General features: G+C 49.3%; 1 protein-coding gene across 1 annotated transcript in view; it reads left to right on the top strand.

The window, feature by feature from the left end:
* The first annotated feature begins 21 nt into the window (after window positions 1–21).
* Window positions 22–24,454, top strand: part of ASH1L (ASH1 like histone lysine methyltransferase) — a 38,660-nt gene continuing 14,227 nt past the window's right edge. The window contains exons 1-7 of the mRNA XM_042894820.1: window positions 22–133; window positions 4,846–5,362; window positions 8,564–13,313; window positions 17,716–17,817; window positions 19,525–20,263; window positions 21,273–21,458; window positions 23,795–23,889. Coding sequence (XP_042750754.1) covers window positions 4,943–5,362; window positions 8,564–13,313; window positions 17,716–17,817; window positions 19,525–20,263; window positions 21,273–21,458; window positions 23,795–23,889 — 6,292 coding nt within the window. The 5' untranslated portion in view covers window positions 22–133; window positions 4,846–4,942. The remainder of the gene's footprint in view (window positions 134–4,845; window positions 5,363–8,563; window positions 13,314–17,715; window positions 17,818–19,524; window positions 20,264–21,272; window positions 21,459–23,794; window positions 23,890–24,454) is intronic.

Here is a 24,454-nt window from a genome sequence, read left to right as displayed (position 1 = left end):
GCCTCGGTCGGAGCAGGGCCGAAGCGGCGGCCGCTCGGTCCGGGTCCCGCCCTGGCTCCGTCCCCGAGGACGGCCGGGAGGATGCGGCGAGGAGGAGCCCGTCCTCGGTCCCGGCCGTGCTGTCGCTGACACGGTGAGGAGCGGGAGGGCGGGAGAGCGAGCGGGAGAGGGCGGCGGGCGGGGACTGGGGACCGCCTCGGGCCCGGAGCCCGGGGGGAGGGGAGCGGAGCGGAGCGGGGCCGGGAGGGCCGCACCGCACCACACCGCACCGCGCCGCGCTGCACCGCATCGCAGCCCGCCCCGAGCGCTCGGGTGCGGCCTGCGGGATGCGATCCCGCCAACGGCGGCGGCGGCGGAGCTCTCCGGTCGGCGGAGCGGGGCCGTGCGCGGGCGGGGCGGGCGCTCCGTGACAGCCGGGAGGGGCGGAGGATCGCTGACAGCGGGAAGGGAGCGGCGGGCCGAGAGCTGAACCCACTGACAGCGGCGCGGCCTGCAAAGGAGGCCCCGCTCCGGCCGGACCCGGCGCTGACAGCCGCCTTCAGAGCGGGGCGGAGCGGCGGCGGCACCGCGGGACCTCCGGGCGTTCCGATCCGCGGGGCTGTAGGGAAGTTTCCCGGTGAGGCTTTTTTTGGGGGGGGGATGGGGGGTGAGTCCGAGTTTCCTTGGCGTTGAGTGGCCGGGGGTCTGCAGGGAGGATGGGGGCAGTTACATGTCGTAGAATCGGAGAATCAGAAAATGGGCTGGGTTGAAAAGGACCACAGTGATCATCAGTTCCAACCTCCTGCTGTGTGCAGGGTCACCAAGAGTCCCATAGGGACCCATAGATCCCCCATAGGGACATATAGAGACCCACAGAACCATTGACTCATAGAATGGCCTGGGTTGAAAAGAACCACAATGACCATCGGTTCCAACCCCCTGCTATGTGCAGGGTCACCAAGAGACCCATAGGGACCCATAGATCCCCCATAGGAACACTCAATGAGACTCACAGAGACCCACAGAATCATAGAATGGCCTGGGTTGAAAAGGACCACAATGATCATCAGTTCCAACCCCTTGCTGTGTGCAGGTTGCCAACCACCAGACCAGGCTGCCCAGAGAACCCATGGGGTGCCACAGGGACCCATGGGGTACCATAAGGACCCATAGAATCCTAGAACGGCCTGGTTTGCAAAGGAGCACAATGCTCATCCAGCTCCAGCTCCCTGCTGTGTGCAGGTCCCCAACCAGCAGCCCAGGCTGCCCAGAGCCACATCCAGCCTGGCCTCCAATGCCTGCAGGGCTGGGGCATCCACAGCCTCCTTGGGCAACCTGTGCCAGTGCCTCATCACCCTCTGAATGAAACATCGGGGTGGTCTGTTGCACTTTGGGGGGTTTTGCTGGGTTGGCTCAGCACCTCGTGGGTCTCTGTGTTTGTGTGCCGTCCCCCTCCCACAAATCATGCTTTGGAAGTTGCCCTTCTGTTGCGTTTTTGGTCCTGTTTATGAGCTTGGATGTGATGGTTGAGCCTCATGGTTCTCAGCTTGACCCGTTTCTCAGCTCAGAAGCCAAAACGTGTTGCTGTCCTTTACTTTGTACTGCGTGATGCGTGCAGTGTGTGCCCCTCCTGTAGGGATCCTGCTTTGCCCAGGAGTTGCATGAGGTGATTTCCCCTTCCAGCCCCTGGAACACCACGATAATGTGAATCTCCAGCCTCAGTAACTTCTGTTGCTCACCCTTGGTTTGTGGTTCTTTCACCCCATTAATTACTCTGCAGAGAAGTAGAAAGAGCCTGGAATGTGGGTTTCCATCCATGGCCTCAGGGCATGTATTCCCTTCCTTGGGAGCTGTGTTCTGTCAGCAGCTGAACAAGAAGCGCAGCAATGGGTTCCTGCTCCGGCTTCCTCGTGCCATGGGGAGATGTGGGGAGCTGGAACTGCTGGGCGTGCTGCTGAGATGTGTCTGCTTTGACTTCACACACTTAAATACACAGCAGAGAACCTCCTTGCTCGATTGTTTTGGTTGCTCTCCTGAGTGCACCTGCATTGAGAATGTGGGAAGTGATGTAAAGGGTGAAAGCCAGCGAGCTGTGCTGCACGTGGTCATCCGTGAGGACCCGGAGGCTGTCCCTGGTGCTGCTGCCTCAGTGTGAATGGGGAAGTTTTGGCAGCTGGCTGAACATATGGGTGGAGATGGGCTCTAAAATCATCATCTGTTTGCCTACTTGAGTTCTGGAGAAGCATTTTTACTCGAAAACGAAAGCTTTGGTGGCTGCTCTGAGCTCTGTGATGCTGGGAGGGGGGTGGGGGAGGATTCTGTGTATTGTGTTTTCCAAACCAAAGTAATCCAACTTGTTGGCCTCCAGTTACGTTTTGTTGCTACAGGCAGTCAGCAGTCATCTGAAAAGCTCAGCGTGTCGTAGCGATAATGAACAGCAAACAAAAAAATTAAGTCATAACTGACAAAAGGAAGAGACTTGTTTTAAGGAGTTTAAAGTGAAGGGGGGGGGTTTAAATGCTTGGTTTATGGGGCAGCCTCATGGATAGAAACTACAAGCAGCATCACAGGAGAAAGGTGGACGTAGCCCGTGTGCTTACATAGCAGCTGCTGTAAGGAGGTGGGGGTGCTGTATGGATTGTTGACTTTAATTGTCTTCTGTAATCCATGCTGAGTTGGATGTGCCAACACAGCAGTGAGAATGAATGAGAGAACCATCGCTCTGTTCAGCCTTCAGCCCCAGGTGGCACAAGTGCGAAGAGGTGCGAAAATGCTTCTGTTTGGTGAGGAGGGATTTGAGATCTGTGGGGTAAGTGGCTGAAAGCTCAGTGTGTTTCACTCTGGGGAGGTGGTGAGGATGGTGGTCTGTGTGGCCACGCAGATGTTTGGTGCTAGAGAGTCCCTGGTGTAGCAAAATCTGCATTCAGCGAAGATCCCGTGGATGAAAGGCAGGGCGTCTTGGGATAGAGTGGGAAATGGAGTTTGTCACGTTGTAAGTGAAACGTGTGGGTGTTGCTGTGGGAAGAGCTGTGGGTCTGCAGAATGTGAGCCCTGGGGGAGGAATGGCTGAGCAGCACTGCTGGCCTGGTGCACGAAGGTGTAATGAAGCTCGTTCATATTGAGCATCTCCTCTGGGAGCAGCACTTTGTGAGTCTGTTGCCCTCTTCTCCGAGCTGGTGGTGTAATGATGAGGCTCTGTGTGCTGGTGGAACAGTGGGAAGGGAGGGCACGCATCCTTCAGGTCTATAGGATCATCTTTTGTCCTGAAAGTACCAAATCTTGGGTGTTTTCGGGGTAGATTCATTGGAAGCTGCTCCAGCTGCCTCTTGGCTGTGGTTTTGCCATCCAGCTGCTCCATTGCACTGCATCCATGAGAAGATCTGAAGGCATTGAGCTGCTGGAGGAACCACAGAGGTCCTATGGGCGGATGTGTGGGGAGCATCCGGAGAGTGAAGGGTGCCACAGAAAATGGCATAAAAAGCTGAAAAAAGGCAGAAGAAGAACACACACAGTGGTGTAACAGAAGGCACTGAGGTGTAGGAGCAGTTCAGGAACCAAAGTGCTGTTCTGCACGGCGATGGGAAGCCTGAACTTGGAGGGGTGGGGAAGAAAAAACGTTATTGGGATTGAAAGGGGATGAGATGCAATCAGCCCATGGTTATGAAAACGATCAAATTGGCAGACACATTCTGTATGAATTAGAGTGGGATAATTGGAGAGTCAGAGAGAAGAAGATTACAGTGATCAAGGCAAAATGATGATTAGGTCCAGGATTAGCATTTTTGTTGTCTGTGCAGAGTGGAATTAATGGCTAAATGAAATGACCTGCTACGTGTTGATGAGAGCCATGGATCTGGGGACTTTGGAATGGTTCCGGGTCCCCTTAGGGTGGATTGAGGGGGACCACCTTGCAGCCTTGGGCTCTGAAGGCGCTCTTCGCCTTGGTCCTGCAGCTGATGGAGCTGCTATGTGGGCATCGTTCCTCATCTGGGAGAGGAAATGTGCAGCCAGGTGCAGCAGTGCTGGTGCTGCTGCTTTGATTCAACTCGCTTTCCGATTTTAAGCTCATTAATTAATTGTGTTTGTAGGAACGTGACTGAAGGGTTGTGGCTGCTCTGGGCTGCAGTTACCTGACTGGAGAAGGAAGCGTTTGTGTGGACAAAGATTTGGGCTTTAAACTGCATCACAAACTGTAGGAATCACTTCTTGTAGCCAAATAATTCGGAGCTAATCCATGAGTTGTTATTATTTATGTGCCGGCCAGTTTTCCTTGGTGTGCCTGCATGTGGATCCCACTTCCACTGACACGAAGTTGCCCAACGGCCTCTGCCTGGGACCTGGTACTGATTTGCTTTTAGTCCCCTGTGTCACCCCACTGGTTTTTTAATTATTTTCATCTGGATGCAAGATGGAGATTTCACCTAATTGCCTCCGATCTCCTGAGCAATAATGTAATAGCATTTTTGATTATTTGGAGATGTTCTTATTGGAAGGTGACAGCTGTAGGTGCAGCCCTTGCGTTGGTTTGTTCCCATCGCCCTCTGCTTTACTTCTGGGGGAAGCTGAGATGAGAAAGTTTGCTCTGCTGTCTCATGGTAGGTGGGTTAAATACACACACATCAGTGTCCCAGTGATGGACAGTGATGGACTTTTCTTCCCGCATTCCTGGAGGTTCAAATGAAAGTGCAAATATTTATTTGTCGTGTTCTCCCTCGTTCCCAGTCACTGCAAAGCGCTCAGCTGCTGCCCAGGCGTTGCCCGCCTCTGAACTTCCTGACCTACAATTGCTTTCTGATCATTTTTGCTAGTCAGTCCCCTCCTGCTCTCAAGCTGGACTTTACCTCTGTCTTCGTTTTCCTTTTGCAGAGTAAAAGATGCTGGCTGCCAGTCGTAGAACTGATCTGTGGAACAGCTCGCCGTAAATCTTCCCTACAGTTACCCGAAGGCTTGGACTCCTTCTGTGATGGACCCTCGGAATACTGCTATGTTAGGCTTGGGCTCTGATTCTGAAGGGTTTTCTGGGAAAAGCCCCTCTTTGGTAAACATTGGCACGTTGGTGGGAAAGGGAGACGTAGACCTGGAAAGCTGCACCAAGGAAGAGGAGGAGGGTGAGAAGAATCGGGAGGGGAACGGTGTGGAGAATGGGAAGAAGGAGGCTCTGGTTGATGCGCAGCAACAGTTTTCAGTGAAAGAAACAAACTTTTCGGAGGGAAACTTGAAACTGAAGATTGGTCTCCAAGCAAAGAGAACAAAAAAGCCTCCTAAGAACCTCGAGAATTATGTGTGCCGGCCTGCCATAAAAACCAGCATCAAGCAACCACGAAGGCCACCAAAGAGTGGGAAGATGACAGATGAGAAGAACGAGCACTGTCCTTCAAAACAAGTGAGTAGTTTGTTTCTGCAGTGCTCCTTGTCTGCTCAGTAACCCAAATGCGTAGCGTAGAGAAGCTCCAATCTCTTGCAATCCAAATTCTCCTTGCTTAAAACAGTTTCAAGTCCCTCACTGATGGTCACGCACTGCAGATACTCTGCTCTCTCTCTGACGCTGTGCTGAGATGTTGTGTAAGTTGTTGAACTCCGTTCCCTGATGGCTGGAGCGATGGTTTACAGCATCCTCTGATTTCCAGCGCGAGATAAAATTTGGTTTTCTAGACACAAGTGGTAAACAGAGTTTAAAACCACCTCATGTTTTGAATATGACACCAGAGGGATGTATTTTTTTTTCTCCTGACTGTGATGAAATAAAGCGAGTTGTAGTGCTGGAAATTACGCTTCAGAAAATGAAATTGATCCCTTAATTTTTTCCTTTCTGTGGAGAGGAGGCGAGGAGAAGCAATTCTGTGCCCCATTCAGAGCAAGCTGTGACAATCTTTGTAGCTGTGAGACTGAACTGTCCGTGCTTTTGAAGGAGGAATTGAGTGGGAATTCAGCACATGCAGTGTGCTCGGTTCACTGCCAAGGCACAAAGGGAAGTAGTAGAAATCTTTCTCTTGGAATACCAGTGTAAAAAGGAATAGGAAAGTGCTTTGCACTCCCATCTCTGGGTGGGATTTCAAGCTTTTTGCTGAAGGGACTCCTAAAACTTGGGCAGCGTCTTCGGCTGTGCCAACAGATGGTTGGTCTCCATTCACAGAGATGAGTGGTGGGTGAGTTTGTTTGGTTTGTCTTCCAGAAATGTGAAGGTAACAAAGCTGACAGCCTTCTAAAGAGGAAGAAAAAAAAACCCAACAGGAAAAAAGTGGCAGAGATTCCACTTTTCCATTCCGTATTTACAGATAAATACAAACTCAGCTTCTGTTGGTTTTAGATGAGTGGTTTGCTGATGTGTGCGTGGTGAAGGCGTGCAGAGGCACTGCAGAGTTGCATTGCTGAAGTTTTAGAAAATGGGAAGGCAAGAAGTGATAGTAACATAGCTACAGTCTGCTGTAACTCTAAAATAGGGTGAGCAGGCTGGGACTTGCCTTTCTGCTTCATCTTATGTCTTTGTAAAACTGCTGAGTGCAGCGCTCTGTCCTTCTGTATCTTGCCTTTGGTTAGGCAGGGAAGGCTGCTGATGAGATCACAGCCACCAAGTGAAAAACTGGGCAGAAAGGTACCAAAGCAGAGTAAATGTTTCGGTTCATCTTCTTTGGAGTGGCTCGGAGCGTTCTCTGCAGGATCTGGGACCTGAGGTCTTGTTTTAGACTGACTGCACAAAGTCATGCAGTGCTAAATGAGCTTCGTGTAAGGCAGCTTCCAGCACCAGGGACAGAATGAAAGCGTGGGACCAGCTGCCATTTGGAGAGCTGCATGTGAACGGGGCCAAACACGGAAGCTTTCAAGTGCTGCACTCGTCGAAAGCACTCTGTAATATATTTGGGACTTCAGATTACGCCTTCCCTGTCGTGCAGTGATTGTTTGCACAACAGAAGTCATTTCAGGAAAGCCTGGCGCACTTTTGTCCCCATGCTTTAGGGTATGGGGCTGCTCCCCTCCCCGCCCCCAGCTGTGGGTTTGGTGAGTATGAGGGTGGGTGAACGGGGGGGAAGTTCCTGAAATGTGACGCTCCAGCAGAATTTACATAAGATTGCAGCTGCCACAGAAAAGCTGGGCTAAGTGCCAAACTATTCTCTGTAGACCACAGTCGCTTTTTCCACCACAGCTAAAAATCAGTAGCCCATATGACTGGTGGGTTTTGTTCTGTATCTGCATTTGGAGGCATCCGGCCTCTACCCGTGCTCCTGTCCACCCTTCTCCAAGAGGAGGACTTTGATCGGAGATGCATCGCTGCTCTTGGGAAACCTTGTTTGTTTTCTGAAAACACAATCAGGCTGGTAGGCAGCGGTGGTAACATCAGGGCTGTTTTGCTTCTGGTGCATCAAGGATTTTAGTGTGAGCCCAGCAGAGATCGGGGCTCATCTCAGGCGGGTGGAGTGACCTGCTTTGATTAGCTTTTGGCCAACTGCTTTAGAACTCTTACAGCTGGTGTGTGCAAGCACTCTGGCTGGTGCTGGTACAGTTAAGCTGAGAGTTGCTTGATTTCCTCAGTGCACGAGCACTGTATTCAAATGTTTTCCTCACTGTTGCTTTCCATACTTGTTATTCCCAAAGTTCCTGGCCGTGCACTACTGAAGTTTAATTTTCAGTGCCACTTTAAAACAATCTTACTCCTTCTGTGTGACAGCAACACCTTAGTGATAGCAACACCTCCCATGAACAGAAGCTTTTGATAATACAGAACTGCAAGAAGGATCTCTATGACTAAGGATGATCAGAAAGTTTCCTTCAGTACTATTTATTGAAGATCTCTGGGACTCGCAGTCTCCCTGTGTCTGCAGCATGTTTGAGAGCCCTGATTGCAGTGGTTGGATTTCAGGTTTGGAACCATGTTGTGGGTCATGCTGACTCAGTAGCTTCCACTGAGTGCCAGCAAGCAGCACCTCTGGCTCTGGCCCTGCAGAAAAGTGGCAGGTCAGCACGTCTGCGCACTGCAGAGCTCCGACAGCTCGGGCAACACGTGTTACCTAAGCAACTATTTCCCATCTCTAGGAAATAATGCCAGACTGAGTCCAGCTTGCAGTCTTCTGTTGGGATCGTACTGGTGCAGCTTGCCGAGTCAGTACTTCATTCATGAGCAGCACCCAAGATGTCAAATGATTTCAAAGGAATCCAGGCTATATCTTTCTTCAGTACAATTAGATATTTGCCTACCATAGTTAGAGTTTTCTAAAATGTAATCCACCCAGTGCTGACTGTAATTAAGTACAGTAAGTACCAAGCAATTGGCTTACTCGTTTTTATTGGAGAGGGATGGATGAGGATGACACTGATGCCTTTCTCTCTCCATTTAATGCTTGAGATGAGATGTCCTGCAATGTTTTGAAATTGTGTGCACATGTAATTATAAGGGATGGGAATCTTCCATTCTTAGGCCCAGATTGGAGTGAATGTATCCGTGCATTTCAAAGATGTGTTGGGAGCTCTGTGCGAAAAGAATGTCCTTCGAAACGAGGAAGAATTATTGACAGGTTCCTGATAGAATTTGTTGAGGTAGTGGGTCTTTGTGCTCTATTCCTAAAGAACTTCTCTTTTTATTAACTTGTAGGACCCTTCAAAGTCGTACAAGAAAGCTGGAGAAGTTACAACAGTTGAATTACATGTGGAAGAAGGTATACAAGTAGAAACAAATCCCTTACCTAAGAAAGTTTCCCCATTGCACACTGAAATGACAGATTATATAAAGTCATCTCCTCCAACTCTTATCAGTAGCCATAATTCTGACTTAAAGGATAGAACACAGATTAATGGAGCAACAACTGTTACAGAGAAATTGGCTCAACTTATTGCAACTTGTCCTCCTTCGAAGTCTTCCAAAACGAAGCAGAAGAAGCCTGGAAGCGGAACTGCATCTGGTTTGGTTAAAGACTCTGGGAAGAAGCTGCCAGGAACCATTCCTGCAAGTGGGATAGTTAATAAAGATTTGGTAAAGAAATTGCCAGGATCTGGTATTGCTGTTGGATTGGTCAATAAGGACTCAGGGAAGAAGCCATTAGGGATTGGTAGCGCAGCCATATTGGTTAACAAAGACTCTGGGAAGAAGCCACAAGGGATCGGCCCGTTAATAGGATTGGTTAACAAGGACTCTGGAAAGAGGCTGGCAGGGATCAGCACTCCACCTGGGTTAGTTAGCAAGGACTCTGGAAAGAAACAGCCAGTGACCAGCTCTGCAGTTGGATTAATTAACAAAGATGTTGGGAGGAAGTTTCCAGGTATCAGCACTCCAACCGGATTGACTAATAAGGAGTCTGCAAAGAAGCCAGCGGGGATCAGCGCTCCAGCCGGACTGATTAACAAGGATGCTGGGAAGAAGTTGCTGGGAATAAGTAGTCCTGCAGGATTGGTTAGCAAGGATGCTGGGAGGAAAATGCCGGGGACTGGCAATGCCACGGCTCTGCCTAACAAAGACTCTGGTAGGAAGACGCCAGGGATTGGCAGCCCAGTGGGTCCGGTTAACAAGGACTCTGGGAGGAAGATAGTAGGCATGAGCAGTCCGGTGGGATTGGTTAGCAAGGACTCTGGAAAGAAGCCCACAGGAATCAGCACTCCAGTGGGTTTGGTTAACAAGGACTCTGGAACTCTGAAAGCAGACTCCCTTATGCCTGCCTCGGAGCCCTTTAAGCTTCCTTGCAATTCTAACCTCAGCAGCCTTGAAAGCCACGATACTACGGATTTGCTGAAAGAAAATACTAGCAGCAAAACGTTTGAGAAGCATATTGCGAGGCAGAGCAAAGAAAGTAGCTTGGAAAAATTTTCAATTCGGAAAGAAATCGCTGATGTAGGCAAAGAAATGTTTAATGAAGGAATCTGCGTCCCACAGGATGGTTACACAGGCAGTGAGAAAGGGATTTATGAAACATCTAAGCACGAAAAACAGCCTCCGGTCTATTGCACTTCACCAGACTTCAGGACAGGAGGTGCTTCAGACGTATCCACAGCCAAGTCCCCGTTTAGTGCAGTAGGAGAGGGAAATCTCCCGTCGCCTTCACCCACAGTGTCTGTTACCACCTTAAACAGGAGCCTCTCAGCAGCATCTTCGCAGTTAGCCCCCAACCCGCTGCATCTGAGTTCCACGGCTGATCTCCTAGAAGGCATTTCAGATCAGATTGGCAAAAGTCAGTTTTCTCCCGACAGCACGCTTCTAAACATCAACAGAACGTTGAACCATACTCTGAGCACCGATTTTAAAGGTGCTGACAAAGACCTAAGTGATTCAAAGGCTACTTACGTAGAAACTTCAAGAACTAGCCCTTCTATAGGGAAAAAACCCATTTTGGCAGCTGAAACAAGCATTCATGCTACTGTCACCCCTTCGGTAGTGAGTTTTACAAGCTTGTTTAGTAGCAAGCAGTTCCTAAAGATCGGTGCAATAGCTGCATCAGATAAATCCTGCCAAGGAGCAAAAAATCTGAGCACCAGTCAGCAATCCAAACCTTTAAAGAAGAGAAAAGGAAGGAAGCCACGATGGACTAAAGTGGTGTCGAGAAGCACATGCCGGCCTCCAAAGGGTCTGGAACTGGAAAGGTCCGAGCTTTTTAAAAACATTTCATACAGTGCACTATCCAGCAGTAATTTGGAGCAGGCCAAATTCTTAAAAAACATAGGATCGTCTTCGTTTGTGGAGCACGAATTTGTTAAGCATCAGCTGCCAAAACTGAATGAGGGCAGTGGACAGTCTCTTGCACTGCTGACTGAGTCTGACAAGCAGACTCAGAAGTTCTACAGTGCTCACAAACAACCTTCAAGTTTGTGTATGTCGGATGATTTCTTACCTGACATGTATAAACCTAAAAGAGGAAGACCTAAATCCAAGGAGATGCCGGAGCTCGAAGGTCCCCCCAAGAGAACTCTGAAGATCCCAGCATCAAAAGTCTTTTCAGTGCAGTCAAAAGAAGAGCAGGAACCTCCTATTTTGCAGCCCGAGGTGGAAATTCCTTCCCTAAAGCAGAGTTTATCGGGACAAGCTTTTCCTAAAAAGAGAGGGAGACCTAAAAGGCAGATGAGGTCATCGATTAAAATGAAGCCACCGATTCTTTCTGTGGCACCTTTTGTTGGAACGGAGAGCTCGAACAAGATAGAGTCTGAGAGCGATCAGCATCGGAGCGGGGATTTTTATGAGAGAAAGGACCAGCTCCGAGGGCCAGAAGAAGTCCAAAAGCCTAATATTTGTAGCATGAGTGATTTGGAAGTAGACTCAGACAGAAAAGTTGCCAAGAGAAACAACGGGCAGTTAATGAAAACAATTATTCGGAAAATAAATAAAATGAAAACTTTGAAGAGAAAGAAACTTTTGAATCAGATTCTCTCGAGTACGGTGGAACCAAATAACAAAGGGAAAGTGCAATCCAAGCTCCACAACACGGTGTCAACTCTTGCTGCCACTTTTGGTTCAAAACTGGGCCAGCAAATAAATGTCAGCAAGAAAGGAACGATTTATATAGGAAAAAGGAGAGGAAGGAAACCCAAAGCTGTCCTGAACGGGATTTTAACCGGCAATTCTGCCAGCCTGACGGTTCTTGAGAAGTCTGCTCAACAAACTCCCGGGACGTCGTTTGGCCAAGTGCTTCCCCACCTGCTGCCTTCAGCAGCGAATAATTCCGAGATCCTCCCGTCCCCCGTTTGCTCTCAGTCCTCTGCGGTCAGTGGGGGGCAGAGCCCCGTCAGCAGCGACGCGGGGTTCATTGAGCCCAGCTCGGTGCCTTACTTGCACATCCACTCCAGGCAAGGAAGCGTTGTTCAGACACTCGCAATGAAGAAAGCTGCTAAGGGAAGGAGGAGATTATCGCCACCCACCTTGTTGCCAAACTCTCCTTCTCACTTGAGTGAGCTGACATCGCTGAAAGAAGCCACTCCTTCCCCCGTGAGCGAATCTCACAGCGATGAGACCATACCCAGCGACAGTGGAATAGGAACAGATAACAACAGCACTTCGGATCGAGCTGAGAAATTCTGTGGGCAGAAGAAAAAGAGGCATTCCTTTGATCACGTTTCCCTTATTGCACCCGAAGCTTCCACGGTTTTAAGTAATCTCAAAGAGAAGCATAAACACAAATGCAAGCGCCGGAGTCACGATTACCTCAGTTACGACAAAATGAAGAGGCAGAAGCGAAAAAGGAAAAAGAAATATCCTCAGCTTCGGGGTAGGCAGGACCCGGATTTCCTGGCTGAGTTGGAAGAATTAATCAGTCGATTAAGCGAAATTAGAATAACCCACAGAAGTCACCATTTTATACCCCGGGATCTCCTGCCTACCATTTTCCGGATCAATTTCAATAGTTTCTACACTCACCCTACTTTTCCTTTAGATCCGTTGCACTACATTAGGAAACCCGATTTGAAGAAGAAGAGAGGCAGGCCTCCGAAGATGCGGGAGGCTATGGCAGAGATGCCTTTCATGCACAGCCTCAGCTTTCCTCTCTCCAGCACCGGGTTCTATCCCTCCTACGGCATGCCTTACTCTCCTTCCCCCCTCGCAGCTGCTCCCATAGGTTTAGGTTATTACGGAAGGTACCCTCCGACTCTTTATCCCCCTCCACCTTCTCCTTCTTTCACCACCCCGCTGCCACCGCCCTCCTACATGCATACAGGCCATTTGCTTCTCAATCCCACCAAATACCACAAGAAAAAGCATAAACTTTTACGCCAGGAAGCTTTCCTCACGACGAGTAGGACTCCGCTGCTGTCCATGAGCACGTACCCCAGCGTTCCCCCCGAGATGGCTTACGGCTGGATGCTGGAGCACAAGCACCGGCACCGCCACAAACACAGAGAGCACCGTACTTCCGAGCAGCCGCAGGTTTCCATGGACACCATCACGGCCAATAGCTCTTCCAGAACAGTTCTGGAGTCCTTGAAGCGCTACAGATTCGGGAAGGAGGCTGTCGGTGAGAGGTACAAACATAAGGAGAAACACAGATGTCACATGTCTTGTCCCCACCTGTCGCCTTCCAAGGGATTGCTGAGCAGAGACGAACAGTGGGTCCGGAGGGAGCCTTCGGAGTCTAATTCCTTAGCACTGGGCTTGCAGACGCCGTTACAGATAGACTGCTCAGACGGCTCCCCAGGTCTGTCCCTGGGGGGATTTACCCCCAGCTCCGAGCCGGCCAGCAGCGACGAGCACACCAATCTTTTCACAAGTGCAATAGGCAGCTGCAGAGTCACAAACTCTACCAGCACCAATGGACGTAAAAAACTAACTGACAGCCCTGGACTCTTCAGCGGCCAGGACAGCTCGCTAAATCGACCGCTGCGAAAGGAGCCGTTGCCTCCTATTGAGAAGGCACTGCAGCCTCTGTCAGGTAAGGGAGCCTTGTTATCATCAGCCCTGTTACGGTGAGCTCTAAACCTGCTTGCGCTTGGAGAGGCAGGCAGCGATAGCTTTGGCTTTGTGGCAGTTTTTCCCCTGTTGGATTTTAGAACTGCTGTCGGTTGGTTGGGGGTTTTTGTGAGGATTTCTGTTGTGTTAACGCTGTTCTGCTCAGCTTCTGGCGCAGATTAATGGGATGAGTTCTGTGTGTGGGGCTGCATGGGTGCCTCTTCCCATCAGATTTGCTTTGCTTTGCGTACAAAGTTTCCTAAGGATGATTTCATTCAAAGGCTTTTCTTTATCCTTCTGGTTTCTGGAGAAATTGAGTTAAAACTTCATACGATTTTTGATATTGTGGAAATTCTCTGTCCACTTATTTTGAAGTTGGATGGACTGAGTTGAGGCTAGCTGTGGGGACTCCTACTGTGAGTTACTTTTCCATTAAAGAAAATGTTTGGTATTTCTTTTATGACCCGATTTTAGGTGTTTTGATCATCTTTACTGTAGCGTGGTTTTGATCCCTGACTTGAGGCCTTTTGCAGGACCTCCAAGCAGTTGCAAAATGATCCTGGGAATGCCCAAGACCAAACATTGTAATGACTGTTTTATTCATAGCTGGGAAGCTCGTCTTACATATCCCTAAACGTAACTGAAACAGAGCTAAGGCTGCACAGAAAATGGCAGTGGCAGCAGCAGAGGATTGCTGTTCAAGGACCTCCGTTCTGCTGTGTTAAAAAATGCCGACAGTTTCTCCTCCTTTACTCCATTCTTCCTGTGCTCTCCCTGGTAAATGTAAATCCTTTGCCCAAAATCACTTGTGACTGGTAGCTCACAGCGAGTGCTGGGGAAGCAGCTCGCTGTCGGTAAGGAATATTACCTCCTCGTGTTCCTTGCTTGTAAAGCTTCCATTTGATGCCTCCTGCTGCCTCGCCTGCATTTGTGTTATCCTCCAATGTGAGGAAAGTAAAGTACATCTGCATGCAGCGTTGATAAGAGAAAGGCAGAATTTTAGTATTTGTAGTATTTGGTTAAAACGACACCGGGGGAGGTGTCAGGAGAAGGCAGTAGAGCCGTAACGTCGCCTCTGCTGCTGAGATGGAAAGGAGAATTGAAGGAGCTCAGTCACCAAAGGGTTACATGCAGCTCGGAGGAGCGAAGAACCGTTGTGGTAGCTTGTGCAGTTCTGGGAATTTCCTGAGGAATTCCATTACAGTGAATGATCTGACTTGGGTTTTTATGAGGAACGGCCTAATTAGAGATGTTTTAGGCTTGAAACCTGCTAGCGAAGGCTCTGAATCACTCTCCCTCTTAGGGCGTGTTTATTTGGTTCATCAGATGCAGCGTATCACTTTCAGTAAGTGTATTTCTCGTGATTGGAACCAGCTGTTGGTGTTGTGAGAGCAGCTTCCAGCTCAGCATTCATCTCATTCACAAGGAGCTCCTGATGCCCGCGTCGTCTACGTGCATCAGAGGGCTTAGACTGCATCTAGAAAAAAGCCCCATGCTTTTCCTTTTTTTTTTCCCCTTTAGATCAATGGCAAGTTGCATAGTTGGCTTTGTTTTTAATCGGTACTGCTGAATTGTGATTCTGTGGCTGTTACTGTGAAAGACCTGGGTCCTATTTTTGTGCACTGCGGAAAATGGCAGAGATGAAGGGAAAATGTGGTGCATCAAGGATGATTTTTTTTTTTGATTTATTGAACCAGATGCAGCTGAGGTGCGTGGTGGAGGGAACGCAGAATGAGAGCTGTTAAAGCAAGCAGTGGGAGAGCAGCGTTAGGGACTGCTTTCTAAAATGGTCCCTTGTGATCCATAGGGGATATTCGTCATAATTTATTTCAGAAATACCCCGTATGGAAAACACCCTCCATTTCCACAGGATTTTGAACACAAAACCCTGCATGGCCGCCTTCCTCGGCGCGTACTTTCTGTCATCTTAGCTGATGTCTGACGCTCTCCCATTGGATCAGAACTGTAATTGGGATGCTGCGTTTCGGCACCCGGGGCTCAGCGGATGAACGGTGGCGTTTCACAGGAGATGCACTTCAGAGAGGCGTTTCAGTCCTAAAGGCGTGCAGCTTTGCACAGTCCGTACTCGGGGGCCGGCAGGAAGGTCGTGGGGCTGTAAGGAGTTGTCTTTACGTGGGGCTCGGCGGGACACGGGGGCTGTCAGCACAGCAGCCGCTTGTGGGCGCTGCTGCGTGGGGCTTCTTCAGGGAACCGCCGCAGCTTCACACCTCGAGTTGCTCTGAACAGCTGGGAGCTTATTTTAAGGTGGTCTCACCGTGCCTGGAGCGAAGGGGAACCTAAAGAAGCTGTTTGGTGGTTTGAAACTCCCTTCATCCCATTGAAAAGCCAAGGAGAGGTTTGAGGCAAGCGTCAGCGTGACACAAGGTGTGTGCGCCCAGAGCTCGGAGAGTGCGTGCTCAGACGAGGGAAACCTCCGTGTTCAAATGCGAGGTATATTTTAGCTGCTGGTGTGCCGGTTTCGGGTCGCGAAGCAGCGCTGTGCGCCGTGCCCGACCCGAGGGCCGAGCGGCGGCGGGCGGCAGCGCTGGGCAGGGCCGTGGGCAACGGCGCCGCCTGGCGGCAAGGCCGGGCCTAGCACCGCCGGGGCCTGCGCCTCCGCCTGGGCCTAGCGCTGAAGCCTGGGCCTGGCACCTGTCTGACCCCAGGCCTTGCACTGCAGTTGAGGCCTAGCACTTGCCTGACCCTGGGCTTAGTGCCTCCTGGGCCTGGGACTGCAGCCTGGGCTGCTTCCTGACCATAGGGCTAGCGCTGCCTGAGCCCAAGCCTAACACAGGAGTGTGGGCCGAGCGCTGCCTGACCCCAGGCCTAGCATGGCACCCTGGGCTGAGCACCAACTGAACTCCATCAGGACTCGGCCTCTGTCACCCCAGGGCCTGGCTGCGCAGCTGAGGCCCCGCAGGGGCTGAAGGGCTCCTGCCTGCTGAGGTTGGGCAGCTGAGGGAGGTGAGCAGTTAAATCTATGAGAGGAAGGAACCCTGTGTGTGTGGTCATGTGTAAGAAACCTCAGTGATGAGCTGCTCTGTAATGAAGCAGCTCTTTCAATTCCTCTCGTCTTTTTTTCCTGCTGAAACTTATTATAACCTCTTTGTGCTTATAGCAGTTAGCCTTTCTTTTCCAGTTTTTTTCCTGAGGTCTCAGGGCATTTGTTTTAATCTACGCAGTATGAAATCAATATCTCCTGTAGTTCCTCACTAGAAAAATTGATCCAGGGATGAGAAGACAATTGTTCTTTCTAATACTGAGCAACTGCATGTGGTCTCCCTGCAGAGTTCCACTGCAGCTTCCTTCTTAGCTTTGTGTTGTCAGAGCAGACCCTCCAGAAACACACCCAGAGCCCTGTGCCAGGATGCCATGCAGGAAAGTGGGGAATTCTCCACGCAAAGACGTTCAGCTTGCAGCTCAGGGCAATGTCCAACAGCGTTGTAGGAATGCCTTTGCTGAGAAGAATTAATGAAAAATTAAGTCTGGTGCTTCTGCATTGTCAAAAAGTGGGAATATTTGGAGCCGTGGTATTGTTTACTTCGTCTCTCAGTTGAACATTTCTGAGGTGTTACAACACAGGATAATAATAATCATAGAAGTTCTGGGCTCCTCGCTCCAAGAAAGACACGGGGGCACTGCAGGGATGCAGTGACGAGGCACCGAGGTGACTGAGGGCTTGGGAATCCCGTCATACAAACAGAGATGGGACTGCTGAGCCTGTGGAAGAGAAAGCTCAGGGGAAATCTTATCAGTGGTGCATAGACCTGATGGCAGGGAGCACAGAAAAGGGAGCCAAGTCCAGCGCTGCCTGGTGACAGGACGAGGGGCAGCGGGCACAAAGTCAAACACAGGAAATTCTGGCCATGTAGAAGAAAAAAAAAACAGAACTGTTTTATCATAAGGGGGTTTGAACTCTGGTTCCGATTGCCTGGGAAGGTTTTGGAGTCTCTGTGGACACGTTGGAAACCTGACATGGTGGCTGTCTGGGATCTGCAGAAGATCCTTTCCAACCTCAACTGTTCCATGAAGATGAAACGGGAGGGGAGTTCATTTGGAAGCAGGGATGTGTCGGAGTGTTTTGTTTGTTTTGGTGTCGGTTTTTTACATTAAAGCTGCTCCTCTGATACTAAGTGTCTCTTCTTCATGGATCGCTTTACTGTCCCATGTGTGACGTTGCCCTGCGAGCAATTCTGTTGTGAGGGTTGAGATCCATCCTTCTGCAAGCACTGACATCCTAACAAGGAACTGTTCTTAATGCTGAAAAAGAAAGAAAGTATACTCCTAGTTTGAATATTCAGCATCTACATTGTGTTTTATTGGCACTGCCTGACTGAAGTGGTGTTGTTTTTTTGTGCTTTTGTCTTCCCTGATCTGCTTTTTAGGCACTCTTCCAACACAGGACAAACCTTCCCAGAGGCAGTCAGAGAGCACAAATTGCAGCCCTTCCAGAAAGAGATCAACATCTGAGAGCACATCTTCTACAGGCAAGTAATATTTGCTCATCTTGTTTTGGAGATCACTGCAATACTAAGACCTACAGTGCTGCAGGCAAAGGCAGCGTTGCTATGAGAACTTTACAGCAGCAGGAGTTTCGTGGAGATGCTGACTTTTTCCATTTGCAGCTTAGGGTGCAAGTGCTTCAAATTGTGCTGTAGAACAGGGGAAATTGAGCTGGCATGTAGAGAAGCAGCAGCAGCATAGCTGTGCTGGAATGGAGTTGGGTTCCTCACCGTGTTAAATTAGTCTTCCTGAAGCTTGAGACTTTAATTGCTAGCAGTTCTTGCGGCACTGCAGCTAATCAATGAATTAGGTGAATAAATCCCTCTGTGGGGAGCTTGTGGGGCCAAGAAGATAAGGCAAGAAAGGCATTTGTAGAATGCCAGTTGTAGAAGAGCCTTCTGTGAGAGTTCCAACATTCTTAGACAGTAAAGTTGATTGCAGCTTTGTAGTAAACATCCCTAGGATGTGTACCAACAGAACCACTTGGTTTCAATTTCCATATGCAAAGAATGTGGCAAAGCTGCTGTTTCCTCCTCCCTTTAAACATTTACCACGAAGCTTTCTTCAGCACGTGCTGAGGAAATCCACCCAGAGTGAAGTGTCCTTGTGTCTTGTTGTTGGAAAGGGACAACTGCAAGCAGTTCAAGCCTCTGCACAGGCAGCTGTCAAAAGTTCAGGCATTTCTTGGGCAGCAGAGCAAAGAACAAAACCGAGTTGTTTGTCAGCTTCAAAGACATGGAACTGGTGCTGGAAGAGAGCAGACTTTGTCACATCTGCAGCTCTGGAACGCGTGTGGGATTTCGGTGCATTTGACACAGAGCTGCTTCCTCACCATCCCGGAGTACACGGGCAGCGCTGCAGCTGCTGGGGATCAGAGTTCAGATGTCTGATCCTTTGGGGTCATTTTCCCTACAGAAGCCCCGCTTCGTGGGCAGCCCCTGTGTCCAAATGTGTGTTGTTCAGTTTTCACGGGCAGCTGCTCGCAGAGCTGAGCAGGCGGTGCTTCTATGTGGAACCTTCAGCTCTGCCCCAGTGTGTGTGTAAAGACCACAGGAAAACAGGGAAGTTTGTCTTCACCCCTCCACCAGAAACTGAAAGCTGAAAGTGAAAATCCTTTCAGTGCTTTGAGTCGCTCAGGCAGTTTGGTTTCCAGGTGGTTTGGTTACACTTACAGCAGTGACTGCACGGTTCTTTTTTGAGCCCATAGGAAGAAAGTTGTACATAGAAGGGCTTCAGGAGCAGACATGCTGATTCTTCCTCCTTCAAATTGTTTGTACTCTCAGAATAATGTTTCCATTTGCACTTGCAAATTCATGACTTTGGAAAACTGATGAGGAATGCATCTCTCCACAGTAACAGATTCAGACTAGAAAATACTTAGTGTGAACTGTCTGTGCTGCATCTTTGGCTGCTAACGCACCTTCTTGCCAAAAGATAGAAACCCTTTTACAGAAACGTTCTGTTGCCTTCTCTTTAACAGTAACCCCAGCTTTTCAGTCCTCAGCCCACGACCCTCTAGTTGAAGTAGATCGAAAAGTGAGACCTCATTTGACTTCCTGTGTCAACTTGCCTTTCTCTTTGTCCCGGTATTTTGGCTTACCTGCACCCAACCCCACCTTTCTTGCAATCGATTCTGTCAGCGCTGTGTTGGATTTTGCTTCAGACTTTGATTGTTTCTCTGGTTGTTTCAGTGATCGGAGCGCCGGCGCGGGGGACGAGGCTGACAGCTGCTGATGATTCTGTGGACAGCTTGCTGCAGCGCATGGCGCAGCACGAAGGCCAGGCTGCTTTGGACAAAAGCATAGAAGCAGTCATTGCGAATGTCTCCGCTCCACCATCGGCTAGTCCTGCTCGAAACCACAACAGGGAGAGGAGCCTGGGCAAGCAGGACAGCCTCGTTGCTCCAGCCATCCCGAGCAGCTCCTGCAGTGACAGCATCTCGCTTCTGTCGGACAGATTGCCGAGCAGCTATTCCCCACATCATCTCAAGAGAAGTGTGGTTGAAGCCATGCAGCGACAAGCTAGAAAAATGTGCAATTATAACAAGATCTTGGCAACAAAAAAAAATCTTGATCACGTCAATAAAATCCTGAAAGCCAAAAAGCTGCAGAGGCAGTCACGGACAGGGAACAATTTTGTGAAACGCAGGCCAGGAAGGCCCAGGAAATACCCAATGCAGGCTGTGGTGTCCATGCAGGCCTTCCAGGCAGCTCGGCTGGTCAGTCAGGAGTTAGATAAGAGGGAAGAAAGCAGCAGCCCTTTACACCTCGGACCTGATACCATCACTGATGTGATTGAAGCTGTGGTGCAAAGCGTAAACTTGAATCCAGATCACAGGAAAGGATGGAAGAGAAAGAGGTGGCTGTCGGAGGAACAGGCCAGGAAACGACAGAAACCTCCGCCAGAAGATGAACAGGAGAGCAGTAAGAGGTAATTCCCTTAGAGCTGCCTGCTTTCATTTTCATATTGTTGATGTTTAAGGCATTTTAACCCATCAGAGAATCCTGCTCTCCAAGCGCTGCTCATTACATTTGTTTTCACTGAGGAGTTCAGTGTTTTCAGAACACATGGGGTCTTTCTAAGCCACTGCTTATCACACCCCTAAATGGGGTAAAATCACAGGTAATGTAAAGCTTGTTTGTGTGTGCCTGTGTCTCAAGTGAAACACGTGGTGAAGAATGCAGCTAATGGATTTGTAACAGGAGAACTGAGGAGGTACTTCAGCAGAGACAGTTCTTAGGTCATGCACTGAGCTGGGAGCTGTAAGAGCTGCAGCACCGTGGGAATCTGCAGTGTGTGACTTACATGCTTGAGAAACAGTTACGAGCAATGCTGAACGTCAGGCGAGATCGACTGATAGGCAGCGAAAGAGTAAAACCAAAACAGTGAGTAGGAGGGAAGGTGTGCACCTGTGTGAGGGGTGCAGTCACTGCTAAAGAAACACCAGAAATCTCTGCAGCAAAGAGCTCAGAGCTCTTCCTCCCTGAGTTTTCTGAATAGTTCCAAACAATTACGATCCGTTTGTGCTTCACAACCAAGTGCTGACGTGCAGGCATTTGGCTGTGCAGAATGTTGCTGGAGCTGCACGCTCCAGGAATGCGTTGCATGGCTCCTGGAAGCTAAGTGAAGGTTGGCCACCTGCTATTTTCAGAGTACAAAAGCAAACAGTACAAACCACCTTCTGAATTACTTCACTGAGGCTCCAAACATTAGGAGCAGTGATATTGCTGTGAAGAGATCCTCTGTTTCTTACGGTGATGCTTAAGCACTGCCGGCTGGTGGTCATTGAGTTGCATTGTTAAATAGCAGAGACATCAGGTAATTTTGTAACCTAGAGGCTTTTGTGCTGCTGACCATAAAAAGGAGCGATGAAATACGGTAAGAAAATGCTGATGGTAAGAAATACAAATCCACTGAGACCATCTTGACGTTTTTCCAGTTTTTCTGAGACACCACCTGAACCACCCAGTCCTCAGGATGCCCCTGGGAAACCACCTGAACCTGAGAACACCCAGCAGCAGCAGCCTTTGCCTTCTCTTCCCCAGCGTGAGAAGAAAGCCCCCCGGCCCCCAAAGAAGAAGTACCAGAAGGCAGGGCTCTACTCTGACGTGTACAAAACAGCAGAGTAAGTAGCAGCAGTAAGAGCTGAACCAAAACCAGCAACTTCATTAAAGCCTGTGAAAAATAACGCGTGCTAATGATCAGAACCTGATTCAGTGAAGGTTTGAAACGTAACCCTTGTCAGAAGGCAGCCTCCAGCAGCCTGAAAGTGTCTCTGAGGATCAGCCTTGGAGAATGTGAGGCGTTGGTTTGGCAGTGGGAATCGTGGCAGTCAAAGTGCTGGCAGAGCCTGAGCGTTCAGGCACTGAGTGCAGCGTCTGCACACAGGGGCCCATTGGTTTTCTGCTTTCATGGGCTGAATGATGATGAGTGGTTATCTTTCTTAGGAAAGAACCCCAGGCGTCTGCCCTGCTCGCTGCCCTGCCAGGTGTGGTTGTGTCTTTTGCTTTCTGTGCTGCTGGGAGCAGCAGTGCAGTGTCTCAGCCATCTCCCATTTCTGATAAGCAGCCCGTTTCTGTCTGCAGTGAGGTGACATTCCTGCAGCTGTTTGGAGCATTGTGTTGAAAGTCAAGAATTGCCACTTCTGTTACGGTCTGAAGCATTAAAAAGAGAGAAATCATTTTCCCCCCGACTCACTTTGGTCTACAGATTTTATTACAGCACAGTGACTGCAGCTCAAACTTTGTAATTTCTTGCAGACGAGAATGAAATAAGATAAGAATGAGAGGAGTGATTTCAGAAGTCAGCTTCAGCTTTACCTCTGTATCCAGGTGTGCCTTTGTGGCCATGTCTGCAGGTACATTTTAGCATCCCCACGAGTTACCCAGCGTCCTCAGCCTCCCCCTGCAGGAATTGCACTTTTTGCTGGGGAGAAGTTCAGTGTGTGGTTGCACAGAGCTGCGGGTTTAAGAACAAAGGAAGGTTGAGCTCTGCAGTCATTTTCTGTTTACCCAGCAGTGGCTTTGCTAGAGGAGTACAAAGTCTGCTTTGCCAAAGAGATGAAATAATAAATTAGCAATTAAATCTAGGGAACTGCCTGGCAACTTAGATTTCTAGTGATTTTCTTTACATGGAGCATATAGGTATAGGCATCTTCTGGTTGGCATTTAGTCACACCTTTCTTCCTTTTCTCTTTGCCTCTGGTTTCAGGCTTTGCTTGCCTCTTGGCACCAGAGGTTCACTCTTTCCCTTTTCACAACGCTTTTCCATTTCCTCTTGATCAGAATTTGTTTTCCAGGTCTTGTAAGCAGTCACCACAAAGTCACTTTCCTTGCAAGCCTCAGTGATTCAGCACAGCACAACTTGGAAGGGCAGAAGTGTGGGTTCCTTTTTTATCCTCTCTAGATGAACATTTTTTCCTGGTGGGTGAAGGAGCTGCGTGTTTGCCAAGGCAAATGGAGTGAAAGTCTGCCATCAGTAAATGGGGTCATAATGTCAAAACCAGCGACCTTTCTTGCGTGGGGAAATGGTGCTGCTTCCTGGTTAGGACAGCTTGGCAGAGCTTGGAAGTGACTCTATTTAGGTAAAGCAGCAGCACTGTGCTGGTGATACGTTCTGGGACATGAAACACCCGACTGGAAATGGGTGATCTGTGTTTGAACCCCTGCCCTGTGGCCTGGAGCACGTTTCTTAGCCTCTCATCTGCAGGTACATTCCCTTTGTCCCTTAGCAAACAAAGGTGTTCATTTTGGGTTTTACCTAGATATTCCCATTTCATTTGTATAATAAACTTTCCCATTGCTGTGTCTGCCCACGTGTGTGCATGTGGTTCGGTGCAAGTATTTCTTCAGTCACCAGCTATTAAAAGCAGAGCTTTCATGGAGAGGATATGCAGCATCTCGTTCAGCAGAGCCTCATTTCAGCTTCTTATCGCTGCCTGAAATGTAGTTACCTCATTATCACTGTGGAACAGACCAGAATGTTTGCAGAGGTGCTGGGCTGTGTCGTTGGACATCAGCCTGAGCATACAGCCACTCCACAGCCCTGTTTGTTCCTCCTGGACAGGGGCTCCCTTAACTCTGCTCTCTGTTCTTCGTTGATGGACGCCCTACTAAAGGAACAGACCCAGAATGTTTGTTGGGACAGTGGGCACAGTGCCTGTATGACACCTCAGAGAGCTGGACAGACAACATGGGAATTGATTCCTCTAATCTGAGTCACCTCTGACCTCTCACACACCAGGAGTTTAATACTGTTGGTGCCCCGTTAGGTGCTGCCTGATGTGATGGGGAAAAACTCAAATGGATGCGATGAGCCTCTTTGCCAGGCAACCTGGAAATGACTTCTTTCAGCCATTCCTTTTCTCATTCTGCTGCCTGATGTTCGAGCTATTTGCCTCCTTGAAACAGAGGATACATTTTTTGTGTGTGACAGAAACGTTTCTCCTTCTGTCGCCCGCAGTCCCAAGAGCCGCCTCATCCAGCTGAAGAAGGAGAAGCTGGAATACACTCCTGGAGAGCACGAGCACGGATTGTTTCCAGCCCCTATTCATGTCGGTGGGTACTTCACACGTTTTAATTGCTGGGAAACAAACATCGCTCTGGGGTGACATTGAGTTACTCTGTTTGGACTTTTTGCCTCTCTCCCTTTTATTTTATCACCTCGTTAAGGTCATGATATCTTTCAGCATATTAACTTCATCGAGGTCACACTCATCCTTCTGTGTTTTTCAGCGTAAGAGTTTGACTCTTGAGGTTTCTTTTGTGCTGTTTGTCCTTTGTTCTCATGTTTTGTTTTCCAAGATCAGCTCGGCTTTAAGTGTGCTTTAAGTGCTTTAAGTGCTTCAGCATGAAAGCAGTATGGCAGTGTCCTTCTCAAACTGATATTGCAGTAGGACAGCCAGAGATGATTATCATAGAATCACAGAACGGCCTGGGTTGCAAAGGAGCACAACGGCCATCAGCTCCAACCCTGCTGTGTGCAGGTCTCCAACCAGCAGCCCAGGCTGCCCAGAGCCACATCCAGCCTGGCCTCCAATGCCTGCAGGGCTGGGGCATCCACAGCCTCCTTGGGCAACCTGTGCCAGTGCCTCACCGCCCTCTGGATGAAAAACTTCCTCCT

Source organism: Lagopus leucura, unplaced genomic scaffold (assembly GCF_019238085.1).
Source record: "Lagopus leucura isolate 7727_CA_CO unplaced genomic scaffold, USGS_WTPT01 205-1_obj-0_obj, whole genome shotgun sequence".
Taxonomy (NCBI): Eukaryota; Metazoa; Chordata; class Aves; order Galliformes; family Phasianidae; genus Lagopus; species Lagopus leucura.
The sequence above is the reverse complement of the archived record's forward strand: the minus strand, read 5'-3'. Positions and strand labels throughout refer to the sequence as shown.